Source organism: Centropristis striata, chromosome 20 (assembly GCF_030273125.1).
Source record: "Centropristis striata isolate RG_2023a ecotype Rhode Island chromosome 20, C.striata_1.0, whole genome shotgun sequence".
Classification (NCBI taxonomy): domain Eukaryota; kingdom Metazoa; phylum Chordata; class Actinopteri; order Perciformes; family Serranidae; genus Centropristis; species Centropristis striata.
Genome location: NC_081536.1, coordinates 8,263,360 through 8,284,212, shown reverse-complemented (window position 1 = coordinate 8,284,212; position 20,853 = coordinate 8,263,360). Strand labels below are relative to the sequence as shown.

The 20,853-nt window shown below is 40.1% G+C and overlaps 1 protein-coding gene across 4 annotated transcripts in view; it reads right to left on the bottom strand.

Annotated features, from left to right (window-relative positions):
* Positions 1-20,853, bottom strand: part of macrod2 (mono-ADP ribosylhydrolase 2) — a 428,964-nt gene that overhangs the window by 131,865 nt on the left and 276,246 nt on the right. For all 4 annotated transcript variants that reach the window (XM_059358761.1, XM_059358760.1, XM_059358764.1 and 1 more), the window contains exon 6: positions 3,752-3,873. In XM_059358761.1, the coding sequence (XP_059214744.1) occupies positions 3,752-3,873 (122 nt within the window). The remainder of the gene's footprint in view (positions 1-3,751; positions 3,874-20,853) is intronic.

The following is a 20,853-nucleotide window of genomic DNA, read 5'->3' as shown; positions in this document are numbered from 1 at the left end:
TGATTGACAGGTCTCAGTGAGTGGTTAAAAATCTGCATGTCTTACTCACTGCATGGCACCTTAACACACAAACAAATTAATTTTGTTTTTTGATTTTTTTTAATCCGTTATGTTCTGAAATTTCTGGCAATGCAATAGTTTGGTTTTCCCAACAAAATCCGCATTTCACATGGACTATAGTAACAGCATGCTCCCTATGTCAGAGAAACCATGATGAGACCTATTTAATATGTCCTGGCTCAAGCAACATTGATAATCCGCTAGAGCATGTTCACTCCTTCGACCAGCAAGGCAATGTTATTATCACACTTCATGTCTGTAATCAATCCACCTAAAAAAAATCCATACCTCTAGCTATATTTCCTCTTCGGCTGCTCACCTGAGCCTCCTTTGGAAGCAAAACACATACTGTAGTGTAACAAGCATTGAGCAGAGGAGGGGGCTGTTTGACAACGCGCTGCTCATCAGCCCAGAGCTGCAACTCTACTCACAGGCTGCACAGCTCCCACGGCTCCCCTGTGTGATGTTGCAGAGCCCAGCCGGCAACGCTGGCATCCTGGCTGTGGGCTGTGGTCAGTCAGAGCCTGGGGAGCTGTGACAGCCTGCTGCTCTTTCAGCCGCGGCGAAAAAAGCAAAAAAAAAAAAAAGCACTGAAGCATAAGAGTCCTCTAGGCAGGGAAGAAATGAGCGAAAAAAGCGTTGCCACAATTCAGACGCATTCATGTGCCCCAGGAAGATGCACGTAAAAGACAGTGTAACATGCACATTGGCACAGAAACACGCTATCACTTTCCAGCATGCACTGCAGCCAAATGACTCGGAGATCGGATCTCAATAGGCCATCCAGCCATCGGATATTTATCCAGAGACTATGACAGAGCGAGGGTGTTAAATCCTGGACCGTTCCAGATAGCTCTCAACTTCAGTGTGGGGGTTAAACGGCAGGTTTCTTGGCTCGGGTTGATCGTCATTTTTCATCTGAAGGCCATTCTTCACTTAGGCTTAGAACTACATCCTATACTTACACTTTGCCTTGTGGACCAGGGGTAGCCTTATAAACAAAGCACACATTTGCCTTTACATTTCAGCCAATATCGGCTTGGCACAGTATCCATAAGTATAAGTTTCAAGCCTTTAGAAAGAAAATAAGCTACTACAATTTTGTGAAGAGATTTCTTATGTTACACTTAATGCTGAACACACATACACAGAATGTATTCTCTGGCTTGGGCCAGTTAAGAAACTTAACTTTTTTTCAGTAATTTTATCAAATTAATTCATTTTAATGCCCTGACGATCCACTGTCTGGGCTGCCAAATAAGAAATACTTTGTAGACTTAATGGAGGACATTCATCCAAGCTGTTAGTTTCAAATTAGTTTTATTTTATAGAACTGGTAAGAATACAACCTAGAAACTCAGAAACAACCCTAAACTCAGCCAGGAATTGCCTCAGGTTGCCTAAAAGTCTCGTTTTCCATCTTCTCCAGTTCCGTCCCAGTAGGGCTGTGAATCAGTGCAACACTGATCACTTAGGGAGAGGAAAAGCACATCACTGAAGCACAGGAAAAGCTCTTCTATCTAATTTCTGACTTGTGGGGATACTAGTAAATGTTCTGTCATACACACTGAGCTGCCCTAAGGTAAAGGAAATGCATTTGCAGTCCTGATATTCGGTGGTATTCCCAGTAAACTCCCTGCCTTGACATGCTACAGTCACAAAAGGAGTTTGATGAGACGGCTGTGGAAGCTGTACTGTTTCGTAGCCTAAAGGGTGGCTTTGAGCTCTAAGAAACAGGGATTAACTAGCGAGCTCTGCTTCTTTTTAATCTTTCATGCTCAAGTTTATTTTGTGTTAGGCTTTGTTTTGACTCCTATTCCTTTGTAATGCCCTGGAATCCCCATTAGGGAGCCAGCCGTCTAGGATTCCCAAATGTAGCCCCCCCTCCTCTTTTGCCCACTTTGTAGACCCACTTGGCGGGGTGCCCGTCTTCGGTGGGATCTCTTGTTTCTCTCACACAGCAAAACTCATAGTGAGACCCTTTCAGATGAGTCAAAACGAGCTTAGTGCTGATCAGCTAACCAAAAACGTGGACTCATTGTGCTCTGCTCCAAGAGACCGCAAGACGGTCTGTTAACAAAGAATTAGGACTAGAGAACCCTCAGAGCCTCTCTTGGAGTAAGTCGTGCATATCAAGGCAGGATAGAGTGAAACTAAATCAAGGCCACATCCTTGCTAGAAGAAACTGCTATTTTTCTTTGCTTTTGGTAAAAAGGCTTTCTGTTGTCCTTGTAGCAAGGAGAGACGAAATGGACTGTGGCTAAGATAATGTAATGGCTAGGCTCATCCTACAAGGCCAGTCAATCACATAACACCACTGTTTTCATTGAAGGCCTGCTCAACACAGAGCAGCTGTATAAATACATTAGACAGGATCCAGACAGCTTCCAGTAAAAACAGAAACTCTGCTTCTTATAAATAAATGGATTACTGGATAAATAAATCAAGAGATAGGCCTAAACTAAATAAATCTTTGGAATGTGCCAGAAACAAACTAAGGATTGAAACATTTGTGGTTGAAAGCTGACAAGCTGGTACTGCGAAGAGGCCTGAGGGGCCTGGAGCAGCAGAGTAGGCCTTGCCTCTGCAGACACCAGAGAAAATTATTTCTATTGTTTCAGTGACACTGTAATGTAATGTCATGCTTTTGGCTCATCATGTCTTCATAGTTGCTACTGTTCAGCAGGCATGCTGCTGATTTTGATAAAACTTCAAAAACACTTAGCACAACAACTTCAGTCATTTGGCTTCACAATCCATTTAATTGCTACCTAGAGGTGTCTGTCGCACTCATAATAAGTCATCAACAGAGCAGGAATTTGTCACAATCATCTTTAATGAAACTGGCACTCATGTATGCCTCCTCTCTCTGCTGGTGAGTACTTCTATTGATTGGCCTCTGATGAGGCTGCAGGGCAGTTGGCTGGTGCAGAAAATGTGATTTGTGGCTATTTGGTGTGATACTGATTTGTTTACCCTCTGTGGGCAGGGCAAATCCATATATCACGTGGACCAGACGGAAACATACGGTTCAGAACAGGCTAGAAGCTGAGATAGTGTGTGAATGATCGCTGCCAGCTGTGGATTGTGTGGGCATTGTCTCGTCTAAAGCCCTTATGATTCAGCCACATTGACTAAACCGTGTGCTTTTCTGGTGTTTAAAGGAAGAAAATGCCTCTTGCAGAGGTGGCACAGTCAGACTAGATAATAAATAACAAATCTACATCAAAACCTTTAGAGAACTTAAAAAGGGTCACAGTTTTCTAACCTAAAAGTGGCTTTCCAAACAATGATAAAATAATTTACAAAAACTGTGTAGTTGTGTGCAGTGGTAATATGGAGTGGTGGATACAAAGGTCTGCCTTTCATTTAATCACAAGCCAAAGTAGTGTACATGAAAAGCCTTCATTTGACAAACATTAAACATTACCATTTTGTTGTGTTCTCTGTTGCTTTTGTTTAAATAAAGAAGATTAAGGCTTTTCAGGACTGTATCTGAAATGAAAGATGCTAAATCCCTTTGTTCCTGTACCTTTTCCAAATTTCCAAAATTTTTCAAACACAGCTTTTCTCACTGAAGGCTTATTCACTGTCAAACAAAAACACAGAAGCACATAATTTATTTATTTCAAGCCGCACAGAACAGAAACAAATTTCTCCTCAGATGAGCGTAGTAGTGTACTGTACTCACCACAGTGCTCAAGTCTTGCTCCTTCATCAGCCTGAGGGAGTTCTGGTAGCAGGAGGTGAGGTCGTTGGTCTCAGTAGGGCCCACATGACCTCTGGCCACCGGGCCCACGGTGTGGATCACATCTGTCGGAAGGGGACAACACACAAAGCTTACTTCTAGCAAGGTGACGTGGTTGGAGGCATTTCTAGCAGTGCAGTGTAGTGTAAGGGTATGTACAATGCAGCTGAGCAGTCAGGGCAAAGTTTTTAGAATCTGCAAAATCATCATCAAAAGCAAAATACAATGAAGTTTGTCTTCACAATGAGACAATGGGGACAGCACGAACAACCCACTGCCTGGAATGAATGCATTTATTCAGTAAATGAAACGGCAGCTTAGATAGAAAATCAATTACAAGATTCTTTTATGCCATCTACTCAAATATTCATATCTCTCCCTGTGCTCTCTTTCCCTTCGCATAGTAATGTCTTTACCTGTCAATCACTGCTCTCCTTGTCTGGCCTGGCCAGACTGAGGAATGCAGCTTCTTAACTGAATCACAGGAGTGATGACAGGAAAATAAGAGTATCTAAGCAGTGACTTGACAGAAACATAATCTTCCCCATTCTGCCAGGCTACCCTTGGCCTTCTCAGTGTTAGACAGGACAGGTCAACATCAATAAGCGAGAAGTAACTCTGCATCGAGCATTCCACAGAGCTGCAGCACACGTGTGGCATTCACACAGACTAACTGGCTCATCGCTGCCATGCCAACAAATGGCAAGTTAATCACATAATAACAAGAAACTTTCCTTGTCATAACACTATAGGCTACTCCTTTCTTATCGCATGAAACGTTTTATGTTACAGATATTTTTTCACGTTATGAAATTAAATATTGTATGTAACAGCAATAAGTTATCATGTTTTAACATGAAACTTGTATTATAATAATAAATGATCTTGTTATAACATGAACCATTTAACATTATAACAATTAATCATCATGTTAAAACATGAAACAGTGTATGTCATAACAATTACCTAGTTATCACATTATCTTATTATATACTATTCATTTTGTTATCACATTAAATGTTATGTTATGCTGCAGCAATACGGTATAACATTATAACATGAGATGTTTGTTGTTATAACAATATACTATTGACGTTGTTATAACATGAAACGTTTTATGACAATAGGTAATCACAGTATAACAAGAAACTTTTTTTGTCATAACATACTATTTATCTTGCTATAAAGTGAAGCGTTTCATGTTACAACAATAACTTTTCACTTTCTAAGATGAAACATTTTACAACAACAACAAAGTTTTCACATTATTAAGCGATACTTATCTGATTTTTTTATGCCGTGGCAGTGATATACAGTGAAATTTAAAGTATAAATGATGCCATATACCTGATCTTTAAGGTTTGAGTGGAATTCCCAAGGCCATGATTCATAAATGTTTTTGTGTTTATTCAAAAGCAGACAGTTCCACAGTAGCAGTCTTTGACTTCATTCAGCAGATTTGGCTGTTGAATCTCAATTAATGACCTGTTAAATATAGATCAACTGTGTCTCATACATTTGCAATTTAACACATCTGGTCCCCATTTCCATGCACTAAAATATTAAACCCTTTGAAGTATGAATACTATGAAATCACACATGGTTCAGGTGAGGGCATGTGAGGGAAACACAGCAGACTTGTGTTTTTTCTTACACCTCACCTGACCGTTTACTTCTAATGTAAAACAATTAGCCTCACTTTCCCGCTGAATAAATGTAAGCTATATTACTACTCCACTTGACCATAAATCATTTATAGATTAAATTTAGTTCTCAGTTGTATGTCTGGTTGCTTAATAGGTCAGGATGATAAAATGCATGGGGAACCACTATAATCAAGTGGCTTCCACTGGTGTTGCTTAAGGGATGAGATTTTGTGTTTGGGAGAGGTAAGAAACAAGACAACCCCCAGCTAAGCTGAAGTTGGGCTGTAATGAGAATGGAGCTATCTGAAGTATTGTCTTTTTCCAGAATAGCAGGCCGAAAATTGCACAGCACAATGTGGTTATAATGGGACACGTGGCAAGTTGTTTTTCGTGCATAATTCATGAAGTTCTTCACTACAAGAACGGCAACATGCCAATTAGAGTGTGGGCAAGCGCCAAAAACCAGACTACTGGTGAATTCATGAAAATTTAAACAGTTCTTATCTCACCAGTATGTCTCCACTCGTATCCTCAACACTTCCACATCAAATACATATTTATACAGCTGTGTTTGTGTAAGGTGAAAAGCATATTTCACTTTGTAACTAAGGAGGTATATTACAGGAGGGACGGTTAGGCTTAGCTGGTGCAGAGCTCCGAAACTCTCTGACAGTTGCTTCAGCATCTCTGTAAACTTGAACCCAAATGACTTTTCTACCCTTGATTTTGAAGGAACTGTGTTTGTTTTTTCTTTAAAAGAAAATGCATGGCCATTCTCTAAATCCAGCAAAATCTAATGATTCTTTCCTATGACATGTCACACAGTGCTGAAAACTGTGGGGCCTTGAATTATAACTTTATTAAGAATTATGACCTTGTTCTAAAAAAAAAAAAAAAAGCCTTCAGCATGGAAATACAAATAATTCTAATTAGCTTAGTAATATCAATAAATAGAGGAATGTCAGTGTGGTGCATTTGCTATGGGCAATTTAACCTTGAAGTTCTCTTGCCTAAAGGTTAGGACTCGCGCTTTACATATCAAAATACCTTATTTTTTCAGTGTCCAAATATTAAGTAAAAGGTTATTTATGACCGCCGTGTTTTTCCAATGCATAAATTATCCAAAGATGCTCTTTGTAATAAGAGTTTGAAAGGCTCTGACAGATAATCCATCCAACATGGGTCTTTATCATCATTGCTCCTTTTCTCCTGGTAGAACCCTCAGCTTTTATCATTATTTGCATCCATTAGCTGACAGACACATTTCAGTGTATCAGTGTTTCTGCGCCGCTCACATGCCGACACATGTATAGCATTATCTCTGTTCAACCTTCTTACAACAGGCACATAAATCTCTATCTTAGCAGGGCTGGAGAGATTACTAGCGGCCCTCTTGCACTGCAGGGGGGCTGGGCTTAATTGCAAGAATGCAGAGAAACATCAAGAGACATGGAACACGTTAAAGGGATGCTCTCGTTTAGCATGTTGAAGGCAAATTAATCAGTCAATATCCGAACATGTCTCCCCCTCAACAGTTACACACTGCAGCCCTGATCTAAAAAAAAAAAGAAGAAATATGACAATGACAGGGAAATAAAAAGCCAATCATTTCAAAATTAAACCGAATGACAGAATTGCAACACACTGCCGGGCACAAAACAATTTGTTGCATACAAAATAAGTAATTAAGGAATTTAACGGAACACTTCTTTATCACACATACAACAAAATCCGCGCTGCACACACCTCCTTCAAGACCTTCGCCTTGCCAATTCCACCAGGAGTTAATGAGCTTTCATTCGCAGCAATGTTTTTGAGCAGTTTTTTTCCCTTCCTCCCAATATCTACACTGGATTTGTTCATTGTGGGCTCTGGCTTGGGGCTACAAGGTCAGTAACACAATTGAACCAGCAAAGACTGATGATTGCCATTCAAACCACGCTTTCTTTCCCAGAGAGGCCATAGGCTCTGCAGAGATAAACAACAATAACAACAAAACAAAAACAACCCCACAGTTTTTTTCTTTCATGTGTTAAATTCCAAGTTAAATACCAAAAGGGGACATTGATATTGACTGATAACGTCTTTTGTACTGTTATGAGACTCTATACGGCTGTACACTTTGCTTAGTATTCTGCATCCTACAAGGCAAACCACAAGTGAGTCATGAACAATTCATTTTCCTCAGCATTTGTCTGATTGTGTATCTTCTGTTACTATGACCACTGGGCATGGGCAGGGGTGCCGCTGACTACAAACTGCCCTAACAGGGAACCAGTGGAGTCTTTAAAAATTGTTGCTTTCATTCTAAATGGAGAAAATGTGGCACAGTGCATGCATTATTCCTGTCTCTTTTAGACTTCTAATGTGCCGTGATTGGCACACATTTCTCCCATCAATTCTTAAAAAGTCAATAAAAAAAACACTGAAATGGGGAAACATGGAGCAAGCTGCCAAGTCAACAGATAATTGTTGTTTTTATCTTTTTTGTTCAGTACTATCGTGTTGTTAAGAAATCACAGCAAAAATGCATTATAGGAAACAATTATAGAGAAATACAAAGAGAATTTAGAATGCCTTTGTGCGACTCCCCTCAGCACCCTCAGTGTGTTTGTGTCATGTTTCTGTTACAGCAGGGACCCTGGATTTTAATGAGGGAAGTATAAAGGACAAATTGCTCTTCAGTGTTTACCCATCAGGTGCAGAGTGCAATAATAATGACAAAGTGTAAAAAGCTGCGCATCCTTTTTAAATGATCAGTGACATTTTGAAGATGCACCACACCTCAAGGTGTTGCTGTGGGTTTAAATCTGCACTTAAAAGTAGCTAATTTGTTCGTGCTGAATTGAATTTATGTTCAAATAAAGCCCCAGGGAAGAGTGCAGGGCTTTGAAGCCAGTTTCACATAGTGGCCAAACCGTGGAATTACAACTTCTGGATCCGTCATGTGATGCTGCGAGGCCCAAAAAGTATTTTTTTGTGAAAGAGACATACAAACTGGAAGCTCCAGTTTTGGCTGATGGAAGTCTCTGATGCTCATGCTGTATGGGCCCCACTTTGAAGATGGGCCATACAGGACCCAGGTCATTTTAAGCAAGGTAGACCTGTTTTGGCTTCATGTGCCACTGAGCAACTTTCATAGGAATTAACTCTTTATACAACCCCAATTAAAAGAAATATTGGGTAATTGTCTAAAATGCAAATGAAACAGAATGCAATCATTTACTAATCCTTTTGGACAGATATTCAATTGAAAACTGTACAAAGACAATCACATTTATGTTCAAACTCATAAACGTGTTATTTGTAAATATACACTTTGAATTCTGAATTTGATGCATTCTATTTTATTTACATTTTACAGTGTCAGTGTTTTGGAAAGGGAGTTTACATCCATGGCTTAAACCAGCTCCAGACTGACACAGATATATATCGAAAATACTAAAGGACACTTAAAACCGCGATAGAAAACCATGAAAAGAAAACTGTGACACAATATATTTTCTTTATACGGACCAATTCAGATGTCAAACATGTCTTGACACATTCGTCTAAATTGCATGAGCCTTGCTGAGCACTGTGCAGTTGCATTATGTAGAAAAATATCAGATGGGGATTCAATACCAGCACATTCTTGATAGTGAAAGGCTCAGATCAGGAACAGACAAAAAAAATCCCGATAGAGACATCTCAAGTGGCAAGTGATTTTCTGTAAGCCCGGTCTGCTCAGGATGAACTGGACATGAAATGACCCTTCACCACACCAACTCTGCAGCACGTGTGTGAACATCTTAGACAAGCCTACTAAAATATTCCTCAGCTGAATAACTACCAAGGGGACATGCTCACTTCAAAGACGCCACTTTCTTAGCAGCTAAAAAATCTTTTGAAATATCTAGACTTCATTTAGAAGAGAAGTGCAGTGCTATTTCAGAGAGGGACCAGCACTTCACAGGCTAATCAATCTTTCATTTTTACTTGCCTGTACTGACTTTGAGGCTGCTTTACCATTCCACATAATGACAATTCCAAAAGGCTTGAACACGTTTACTGTAGTGTGACTGCTCCTGAATGGTCCCATTCTTGCCAACAACTGTTAGTACCAAAGGGATATGTGGATATGGGGCCCTCATTTATATCTATTATAATTCACAAGAGCCAGCAGACAATAATCAAACCACTTTCGTGCTGCCCATGGCAATTATCCTCCACACTTAAGAATCAACAAAGCACATAATGAGTTTGAGTCCATTAAAAAATCCAGACAAAATGGAATTTAACTGCCGTCACTATTTTCATGGGTAAGCAAGATTTTGTATGGGAGGTGGACTGTAGACCTATACGTTTGTAAGCAGAATTAAGTGTCTCTATAAAGTTTTGTAACTGTGCTGAGAACCAGTCAGATCATCTAAAAGTCCAGATATACAGAGCTCAGTTACTCTCATTGTTAACGTGTCAGCACAATGAAAAGGCAAGTTTTGTTGTACGTGGTTTTTAATTAGGAAACAAGTTATTTCATCATATTTTAAGTAAAAGCACCATCTTAAAGAATGCTGGGTCTTTGTCACTGGCTATAACGAAGGATTTCTTAAATCTAGGAGAAGACGCTCGGCGTTGTGCAACAACAGCCTGTCTTGTGTTATAAGACTTGATTTAGACAGACTTTACAGTGTAATGCATCAGAGCAAACTGAAGAAAGAAGATCAATAAAGTAACACAACGCTCGCTGAAATCGCTCGTCTGTGTGCCATTAATATTGAATTTCTTTTGTTGTTGTTTTATTTCTCACCAAAATATAAACAAAACAAAAAAAGGAAAACTAAACACAAGAGAGCAGAAAAGGGAGTGTTATTTAAAGGGTAATTCAGAGAAAAAAAATCTATAGCTACACTGGTCTCCGAGGTTTGATATTTTTAAAGAATGTTTCCCTTGCAGCCACCCCCTAATCTGTGATGTCGACACAGATATTTTCCGTTTTTAACAGTTGATGATCAGAGTTTCTGAAGAAGTAGTGCAGCAGCAGATATTGAAATAAGTAGATTAAAATAGAGTATATTTATTGCAACCTCTTTGAATCCACCATCAGGGTTTGTTAGGGTTAGGGATTAGGCCTAAAGACGTTGAGTCATTTGAAGAGATGAATAGCTAATATTGTGTTTTATGCTAATCAGGTACATTTTCAGAAACTAGAAGATGTTCAAATGAAGCATGCATTTTGGCTGTACACTTCTTATGTTATAAGGTTTTCCATTTGGGTGTGCCAAATAGGCAAATATCCAAAAAGAAAAGGGCAGATGTTAAAGGAACAAAGGAACTTTAACAGCAATATGCATGGATGAGGCTTCATTTGAAAGGTAACATCTTCTGAAAATGTGCGTGCTTGAACAACAACAACCTAACTTACAACAGTTCAAACATGGCTCAAAAAAGTTGTAGTTTTGTCCAACCCTAGTGGGTTTTAAGACATTACCTACAAACAACTACATAGTTGAATATATATACATATAATTATTATTATCATTATCATCATTAGTGTGATAATCCCATATACTACAGTTAAAGTAGTGCTCTGTCATTTCACGGTCTTGTTTAGCACAGACATCCAGTCAAAATAAAGCATCAGTCCTTCATCTTTTCTATACATGCTGGTTTTATAATTAATGACTGCCTCCACACATCTAAACATGACAGCAAATAAGTGCCAGTCATTGTGAACTGGGAGGACACGTCTATCTTTTTGTCAATCACCAAGCTGTCTCTTCAAAGCATTCAACGGCTCATGAAGGAAAAAGAAAGAAAGAGGGATGGCATCTCTCTTATAAGGGCTCTCCAGTGTTTCCCATTCCTTCATCTGTACATGTAACTCACTGTCAGTGTGTCAGAGCGGTGCACGGCACGTTGGAGTTTTGGCAGGTGAGGATCCACTCGGTAAACACAAGGCTACAACCGTGGTGTAGATTTACACAGTAATTCTTTTTACCGAGCGGTGACCTTTTCTTCTACTATGTGTTATAACTAAGCTTTTAGCATGAAAAGAAATAACTTGATGTATTCATCATGAAGTCACATGGTAGATTTTGGATGACTCTTTCAGAGCCATTGTCATGTTGTTTTTTTGGACCAAAACATTTTTATGTGCGGATGATTTTAGGAAGGGGGAGGAGCTAGGACCAGCTAGATAGCTTCATCAGCAAGGTGCAGCCACAATCCAAGTTAAATCTGATAACTTTCATTTACTGAAAACACATTGTGAAAGGGTCAAAGTTCCAAAAAACAAGTTTAAGGCTATTCAATTGCCCTGTATACATATTGCTTGTCAATCACAAGGTAGTCACACCCTAAAGCACAGCCTGCTTCATTATGATTATTACTCTAAATGGGACCACAATTTAAAAAATGAACATCATGCTGTGTGGAAGAAGACTTGAAACTAGTGATATAGAACACAAACATTAGTGTGTTGTTTACCAAGGATAAAAATCAAGAGAGAAGGGTCGTTTTATCATACACATTTCTAAAATCTAAAAACCAGTGGAGTCGCCCCCTGCTGGCCATTAGAAAGAATGAAGGTTCAGGGTACTTCAGCATTGGCTTCACTTTTCAGACCTGCAAGCTTTTTAATACAGTCTATTCTTTTGACCAGTGAGACATTTAAGCAGGGTTTAAAAAGACAGATATGATACTGGCACACTTTTGTTTTATTATAACAAAAAGACAAACTGAGGGAACTGCTTAGGTTTAAACTTACACATTACAATGAAACTATAAAACTGGGAGAGATGGTTGGTTCTGAGTGAGTGAGTGAGTGAGTGAGTGAGTGAGTGAGTGAGAGAGAGAGAGAGAGAGAGTGTTTGTGTGTGTGTGTGTGTGTGTGTGTGTGTGTGTTTCGGGGATTTGTGTGGGTGACAGAGTTGAAGTCTCAGCACTTAACGCAGGTTAACATGGCCCCCTGATGGTTCTTTGATAGCACAGAGGTAATAGATTTCAACATTAATCAGGTGAGTGTATTTGTATTCCTCACCTCCAATGCACCTCAGTGAATACAGTGCTTCTTAACTGTAAAAGGCAAAAAAAAACCAACAACCAGTACGACTGTGCCAGTTCAGGTAAAGGAGAAATTACTTCCCAATAAAAATGTACACAGTATACAGTAAATACCAGCCGCTGCCACTCAAATTCTAATTCCATAATACCCACAAGAGTGAGCACATTTTCAGTAATTAAGTGTATTTTGGTGTGATTGCTAGCCTGGACCCTCTCAGCACGCACACAGCTGTTCCCATGTTGGTCGCTGAGGATTACTAAATGAAGTGTGTACACCCACTCGGACATGGAACTGGCGTTGTCATGGTGACAGAGAGTGCAGAGTGATCCCCTAACGCTCGCTGAAGCTCCAGTCTGAAAGAGGGGGCTTTTTGCAGACCTGGAATCGTCTGCCGCATGCCGAGCAGATACAGTTGTTAGTGCATTAATATTCCCTTCTTTAAAAATGGATTAGGGGTGTCTTAGTGATTATTCATACACTTGGCTTTGAAAGAGCTTTTACATTGTGAGTGTCACTGAGATTCTGTCACACTTAAACAGAGGAAGAGGAAGAGAGGAACAGTTATGAAGGATGATAACAGAGCACATGTGCAATATCACATGAATATTTTCTTCTGATTTTGAATAATAATTATATAATAGGAGTTCATATAAGACAAGAATAGCTAAGCTTTTACTGATGTGTCTTATGCATGGATCTTTCTGGAAGTTACATAAAATCACTTTTATATGCACAGGACATCTTTCCACTGGAAGAGTAAATGTGTGATGCAGAGGCATGACATTTTTATGAAGCTCCGACCACACTGGTCAATCATGACACGTGATTTTTTTCTTCTTCCAGAGTCACACTAAAAACATGCACACACAGCACACACATGCACGAGTATAAAGTACAGTACATTACAATCCAGGCCTCCTTCAAATGTCAAGAAGCTCTTCCAGTGAAAGAAAAGACCACTTAATTGGAAAGCCATCTCCCAGCCTTCTGGCACACATTTTATTACTGCTTTACTGTACTGAACAGAAGGTGAGGTGTGTGTGTGTGTGAGAGAGTATGCACTGGCCTCATACTGAAGGACAAGAACATTGGGGGGTGTGATGATTGTTTTGCTGTACACATGCTGTAAGAGTGGCCCTGGTAGTGTCTACAGGGACGACAGGCCCAGAGTAAAGACAGAGAGAGAAAGTCAGTGAGCAGCACCGCCAGCTGTTTCCACTGCTCTGGGCTTTCTATAACATTCCTCTAAGCTTGGATGAGCTGCCAGGTGACACTGCTCTCAACAGCGTTCGCTAGTTCTGCTGCTTGCTCTTTTTTTTTTTTCTTTCAAAGCATTTTCTGGATGTTTTGAATAAAATGTGAATATGAGAGTAGTTTTACCATGCATGAGGCGAGACTGGGGATGTACAAAAAAGTCACGCAACCACAATTTGTAGAGTTAAAGACGACACCAAAACAATATCATTTAAAGTGTAGGTTTCATGTAAACATGTACGTTTGAGGCGATATAATATGAATGTAAAAGAAAGGGATGCATTCTTTAAAGGGAAAATCAACACAAGACTGTTTCACACAAAACAGGCACAGCACATGATCAAGTATACAGTATATGTAAAGTTACAAGAGAATGTAAGGATATCTATTTGAATCGACAGGTAGCCTGTGGGCCCGGTAGACACACTGTCAGAGGCTGTAGCAGGCACAGTGAAGACATTGGTATGATATGAAACTAGAATGTATTGATAATTAGCAGCAGCATCTATAAATGCAGTAATACATTGCAATGGGTAATTGTTGAGGAATTCTCTAGGTAAACTCCATCTGTCCGTATCAAGCATGAAATGAAACAAAATATCTTTGGTAAGGTAAACCTAAATCAATTGATACCAACTATAGCTTGTCAGGAAGGGGGCTACATCACGCTCCAAAGTCGGGCAAAATTTTGGTGAGGAAAAAACTTGCTTGGTCATTTTCAAAGGGGGCCCTTGACCCCTAACAACAAGATATCCAAAATAAAATGGCTTGCAGTGGTACCCACAAGTCTCACCTTCACAGACATGCCAACTTTTTGCTTATATCATGCAATTTTGTGCAGAAAACTTTTTACTTCTTAAGTTATATCAGCCTATTCTAAAATGTTGTATTTTAATATTTCTGCATACTGAGTAGCTGAAAATGTCTTGTATTGGCATAAATTGGGTATGACCCTTGTGAATTAAATTAGCCCAATTCTATTTATATGTGAATATGTTAGTAGTGAGACCATTTCTTGAAACTTGACCTCACTGTATAAAACGACCTGTTGTGACGTCTAGGATAATCACAGCCTCATGGAACCTTAACCACAACCTAAGAACCTAGAGCATGTAAAGGATGTACTGTATGGCAATTCTAGGGATGTTGACAATAAGAGGGTCCTAAATAATTTCCAAAACAGAATTATCATCCAATTGCTGAAAATACAATTCTTGCAGAAATCTCCAAAATGTCAAAAGTTTTTGATACAAAATGTTGATAGATGACAGGATTTTTGACCATTTTTTAAATAAATTCTTGAGTGTAAAAAAAGGCAAATCTCCCACCAAATCTGTATTAAAAAGTATTTTATAATTACATTTACATACAAGGGGTAAAGAGGTAGGAGGTTTAGAACACATAATCATATCTTTGCGGAGCAAATTGTGAGCAAGCAAAGAAAATATTTTAGTTATACTGTCACATTAGATACAACCATAGCGTCTCACTTACTCTGTATCCACAGGTATCAATTTGTTTGTAGTGTCTCTGCGGGTGTGGCATGGCTATGTGTTGATGTAGCTCAGAACCAGCATGCAGTGACACTGTTGTGCGTAAGAGGAAGCAGCCCTGCTGAGTAACATTAACTACATTCATGTTGTGAGGAATTTTGATTTTCCTTTACGATAAGGACCCCCTTAGAAACACCTTTGAGAAAAGCTCTTGATGAGTCTGTTGGGCCTGGCACACTGTAGGCAGGTTAAGTATGAATTCAACAGGTAGACATGATCTTAAGGGATCTACAATATCTACTGTTCACTGGCTGGTTCCCCGGCAGCAAGGAGCCCTGTTATGGCAGAGCTTTAAAAGCAACTCTGTTTGCTTTGTCTTAAAAGTACAAAACCAGCATCATACAGCATGAGTACAGCCTTTCATCTCTGCCACTAAACATTAGACTGCAATGTTGTTACCTGACTTGAGCTGCATCTCATCATTTTCTCTGATTAGGGCACCAAACAGCCGGGGCAGTACATCATAATTCTATGGGGGTCTGTGCAAGCAGGTCCTTGAGCTGGTGAGTTGAGCTTCATGAATCTTTCAAATGTCAGTAAGGTTCACACACACACACACACACACACACACACACACACACACACACACACACACACACACACACACACACACACACACACACATACACACACAGTTGTGGAGGCACAGCTGCAGGGAGACTGAAAGTGATGTGGCCTTCACAGATGCTATTACCCGTCATTTCAATTAAGACATATGTGCTCGATGTGGATTTGATGGAGAAAGACACTGCGGGTGGAGAGATTAAGCGTGCTCTCATTCCAACAACATGTGCCACACGCTCTCCAAATTATCCTAATGACATTAATTACAAAGGAGCATTCAAGTCTGTGTTTGGGTAAGTAAGGGTTAGGAAATGGGAGTAAATAGTTTTGTGTGGCACAGTTGTATTCCAGCCTCACTAGCTGACATGGGGCCAGTCAAACTGAATTAATTTCCTGCACAGCCATGGAGTCACATTAACTATAATTTAAAAAATGCATGCATACGACTATTTATTTGATATTACAATATTGTTATAATTAATACACTCAGCATGTTCAACATCTTTGCTTTTTTGATTAAACGGATGACTACTATATCGGCTTCCGTGTGTATCCAGACAGTAAAATAGCAACTGAACCAAGTGTTGTTGTTGTTTTAGTGACAAGTGTGTTTGTTCACAAATATAAAATGGAGCTAAAAATTACCAAAATGATCTGCTGGCTTTTGCTGTCTTTGTGCTTTCAACTTTGTCAGCTTCTATGCTCCCATTCGCTTCTAAAAGACTTGAAAAAGTGGGTCGCTTTATATTATAGCCCCAAGCAAATAAATATTTTTTGTTAATCAGATAATAACTTCTGACCTTCTGCTCTTTCAAATGAATGATGAACTCTCCAATCTTGGCAAGTGGAGACCTAAGTGTGGCCCTGAAGCACTGAGACAGAGGACGTCTCTCTCCCTCTCTCTCTCTTATTTTTGGAGTTCAAAGTAATATGATAATGCCACGAGGCCTTTGAAAATCTTGTTACTACATATCAAAAAAATTGTCAGACAGTTGCTAACATGCTGACATTCACAGGGCTGCAATAAGAAAAAACTGCAGGGGGCTGCATCATCTCATGCTGAAAGAGCCTCTCTCTCCCTGGGGCTGGACGGAGGCCTGTCTTCATCTGAATGTGAAATGCTTATTTAATCTGCCCGTGTTCTGCAAAGTACTAGTGCCTTTGCCTTGAATAAATAACAATGCTTTTTAAAACGTATTAGTTTTGTGTGATTCTGTGGAGACAGGAGAGGGATACAGTACAAATATGTTTGCTATCTTTTAGAAGATACGTGTTCCATATATCGGTTGCTTATTTATTTATAGATTTCGAAGGCGTAACATTCTGTGAATCAATTAGTGATGTCACTTGTGTTGTGGACACACACAGCTGCCTGCCTTTTATAAAATGTGTCCTTTCCGCAATAAAAAACACAGGTGATAAAGAGGCAGTGACCTTCAGGAGCAACTTTTGAGTCACAACGAGAGGGTCAGCCCTTTTTCTATTTCCTGCACTTTGTCTGGCAAGAGTGGGTGACACTTTTTCTCTCAGCCGTAAGCACCATCAAATAGACAGCCCACTTATCAACTCCTTTCACATCCAGGGTGCCACTCATTACTCATGTATTCATAGCCTGTGCAGTTTAATTACAAGACTAATCACAACAAACTATCTCCTTCACTACTGAACCAGCTGCCTGGGTAATGTGTGCCTGAGGGATTCAATGCAGCTAATCTGTTTATTGTTCGCTGTTTTCTTCAAGATTACCACTGCAGCTACATAGTACTTGTACGTTTTATCTCAATTTGACCAACAATTCCACAACACATTTAAAAGGCCTTTACATACCGGCAGCATTTTTTGTTTTCTTTACATACATTTTTTTAGAACTTTTTGTCATGTGGCATAGAATGCTAATGTTCTGCTGCTAAGAAGTGTAATTTTTTCTGAATAAAGTCGTGCCTTCCAGATCCACTAATTCCTTTCACAATAAAAGCCTAATACATATGCACTGCACAGACAGATAATCAGATAATCAGTGATAATATTTGTTTCCCTGCCTCCTCATAGTAATTCTAATGGAATTTGCAAGACTGCACCACTATAGCAGGGAAACAACCAATCAGAGCTGAGTCACTAACGCAGCTGTCAATCATGTCAATGACTGCTTGTAAACTATGGTAAAACTGTCAAAATAGGCAGCACTGATCAACTATGAATCAGGATTCTGTTACTGCATTGCCTACTTATCACCTAAAATATTTTCAGAAACATACATTCATGGAAAAAATTATAAGACCATTGTTTTCTTCAATTCCTTTTTCATTTTAATGCCTGGTACAACTAAAGGTACATTTGTTTGGACAAATATAATGATAACAACAAAAATAGCTAATAAGAGTTTAATTTAAGAGCTGATATCTAGCCATTTCCCATGATTTTCTTGATAATAACCAAAATCATAATCAAAATAATCTCCAAAAAGTTTATGACCTGGCTATACCCATATTGAAAACAGTCGAGCATAAACCAAGCCCCGCCCACTGGCTGGAGCAAACTTTCTCAACAGAGAAAGAAGAGGGAGAGCTGCAGGAGAAAGCCTCTCTCTACTTTAAATTCTTTGCCTTTTCCAGTTTTCAACTTCAGCTTTAAGAGAAGATGATATGTTGTCAATACCTGAATGGTTTATTAACGAACACTCGTATTCACAGTATTGGTGCATGCATTGGGAAAAAGCAAAAGCCAGAAGAAAACTAATGCAAACGCAGGTACAACAACTTTCCGGACTACAGACCAATAGGGCTGGGATTCAAGCCCTGGCTCTGACCACCATGCCGGATCACCACAATGGCAGCATTCAGAAAAATCTTATATCTTTTTCTGCATCACCTGTGGGCACTTTGCTCGTTCATTGTGTGACCTCCCTGATATGACAGAAGAATTACTACGGCGGTCCTATTTTTCCAAGAAAACTTCAGCCAGTGGAACTGGGGTATGGCCCCATTACTACTCCATCTGTGAGGGCCACCAGAGCAGGTTCTTATCTGTGCCTGTGTCAGGTAGCTCCACTGAACAAGCTGTGACAAGGACCCATCCAGCCAGCGTAGTCTCACAGGACCTGGGTCCTATAGTATATTATGCACCTCTTCAGGCGCTCACACACATACAAAGACAGATTATCTACAACAGCGTCAAAACTTGCCCATCAGTATGAGGCAGCCCTTACGACTTCTGTGAGAGGGCTCCATCGAAATAAATAGAGGTCATTCTCACACTCCTCTCCTCTTGCAGCCCTCCCTCCAAGCACCCACAGAGACAGTTTTAGGGCCCCATGTGGATGAAGAAGAACTGTGACCAAACTCCTCCAGGGAGGGAGACTCAACAAAAAGAATGCACCTACCTAGCAGTGGTACACCTGCCACATAATACTTCAAAGGACAGAGAACACACATACACAGTGTGTGCTGAATGCCTGCTTGTGCAACACAACCGAAAGCTATAAGAAACATACTCTTTTGGGAATACATTACTCACAGTATATAACACATGGCCACATGGCACGGAACAGATCAAACATGAAGGGATACAGTAGACGTTACCACACAGTGGGTACACGTGTGTTGGGTGCTGATGCTTTGGATTGATGGTATAGTAAAATCTCATTAGGTGCTGTGTTGGAGCCAGGGCCAGTACCGTCTCTTTTTCAATTCTCTATCCTTTTTGTCTCCCTCTCTTCGCCTCTCTCACTCTCTTTCTTTCCAATTCTTCCTGTATCTCTCCGTCTATCCATCTCACAGTGGTGTTGTAAAAAATTAAATCTGTTGGACTGCTGAATTTAGCAAAGGTTTATGTCTAGGAAATGCAAGGTCACGCGTAGCATCAGTCGTCTCTCCACCTGCTTTGGTGCGATTCGTTTGCCATGTGTATTTATCACAGATGCAGCCATTTCTGCACTGAGGGCTGAGCCACGCTGTGCATACGCTCACTTTGTTACCCCCGACAGAAATGCCTCACCAGGGAGAAGCCTTTAGCAGAGCACATATAAACTCTTGCCTTTTAGTGGCATGGGAAATGCTGGAATACATACATTTATGGGAGCTGTTTCTGAGCGCTATACTAAACTCAGAGTTTGACCTTGCCACTGCTTTGCACAGGCTCTTCAAAAATGCTGAGGTTACGGTTTCAAACAATGGATAATTAATGTTCTTTTCCCCATTCCTAGGAGTGGTTTGCGTATCTGGTCATGTCATCAGACAGGGTACATTAACAACTGTAAAATCATTTTTACTTTTACGTAATACAAAAAGGGAGCTTAGGTGGGAATATTTAGATGTTAAAGGGAAACATTTTTGATTAAGAGGGCCAGAGCTGTAACTTGTTGGCCTTCCAGCGGCACCAGTCAGAACCATCAGATAATGAAAGCAAACAGGAGATAACAGATTGAAGCTAGATCTCTCAGCAGGCGAGCATTAACGCTACTAATGGCACAGTGCACTTCAGGGTGAGCTTTGGATGACACAGGCTGATGTTTTCATATGTTCAACAAACACAGGAGGCCCCATTTAGCTGGGTCAAACACAAGTACTGTGAGCAGTGTTGGCCTCGAGAGCAGCGGCATGATGGACGGGGGCCTATCCCTGTTCCCTCCCCCATCCCCCATAATTCATAGCAGTCCAGCCTTCCGCACAACAGTCTCTTGTTCTTCAGAGTATTTTGGCAATCAGAGCCACATGCTGCATGAACATTTATCTTACTTTCACAAAAATGTGGGCTTAATGAGATAATTTGGGGTACTATGCTAGATTGACAGGGCAGAAGAGCTTCAATGTGTGGTCTCTACACAGGCAGGTCAGGGGTATGAGAAGTTGTTAGTTGTGTGCAATAAAATGGCACAGGCTGGCTCTTTTAGCTGACGCATACACTGGAGAGCAAGAGAAATTACCGTGGGACCTTTGTGCGGGATGGAAGACACAGTAGGACTAAGGGGAAATGTTTTTTACCTCC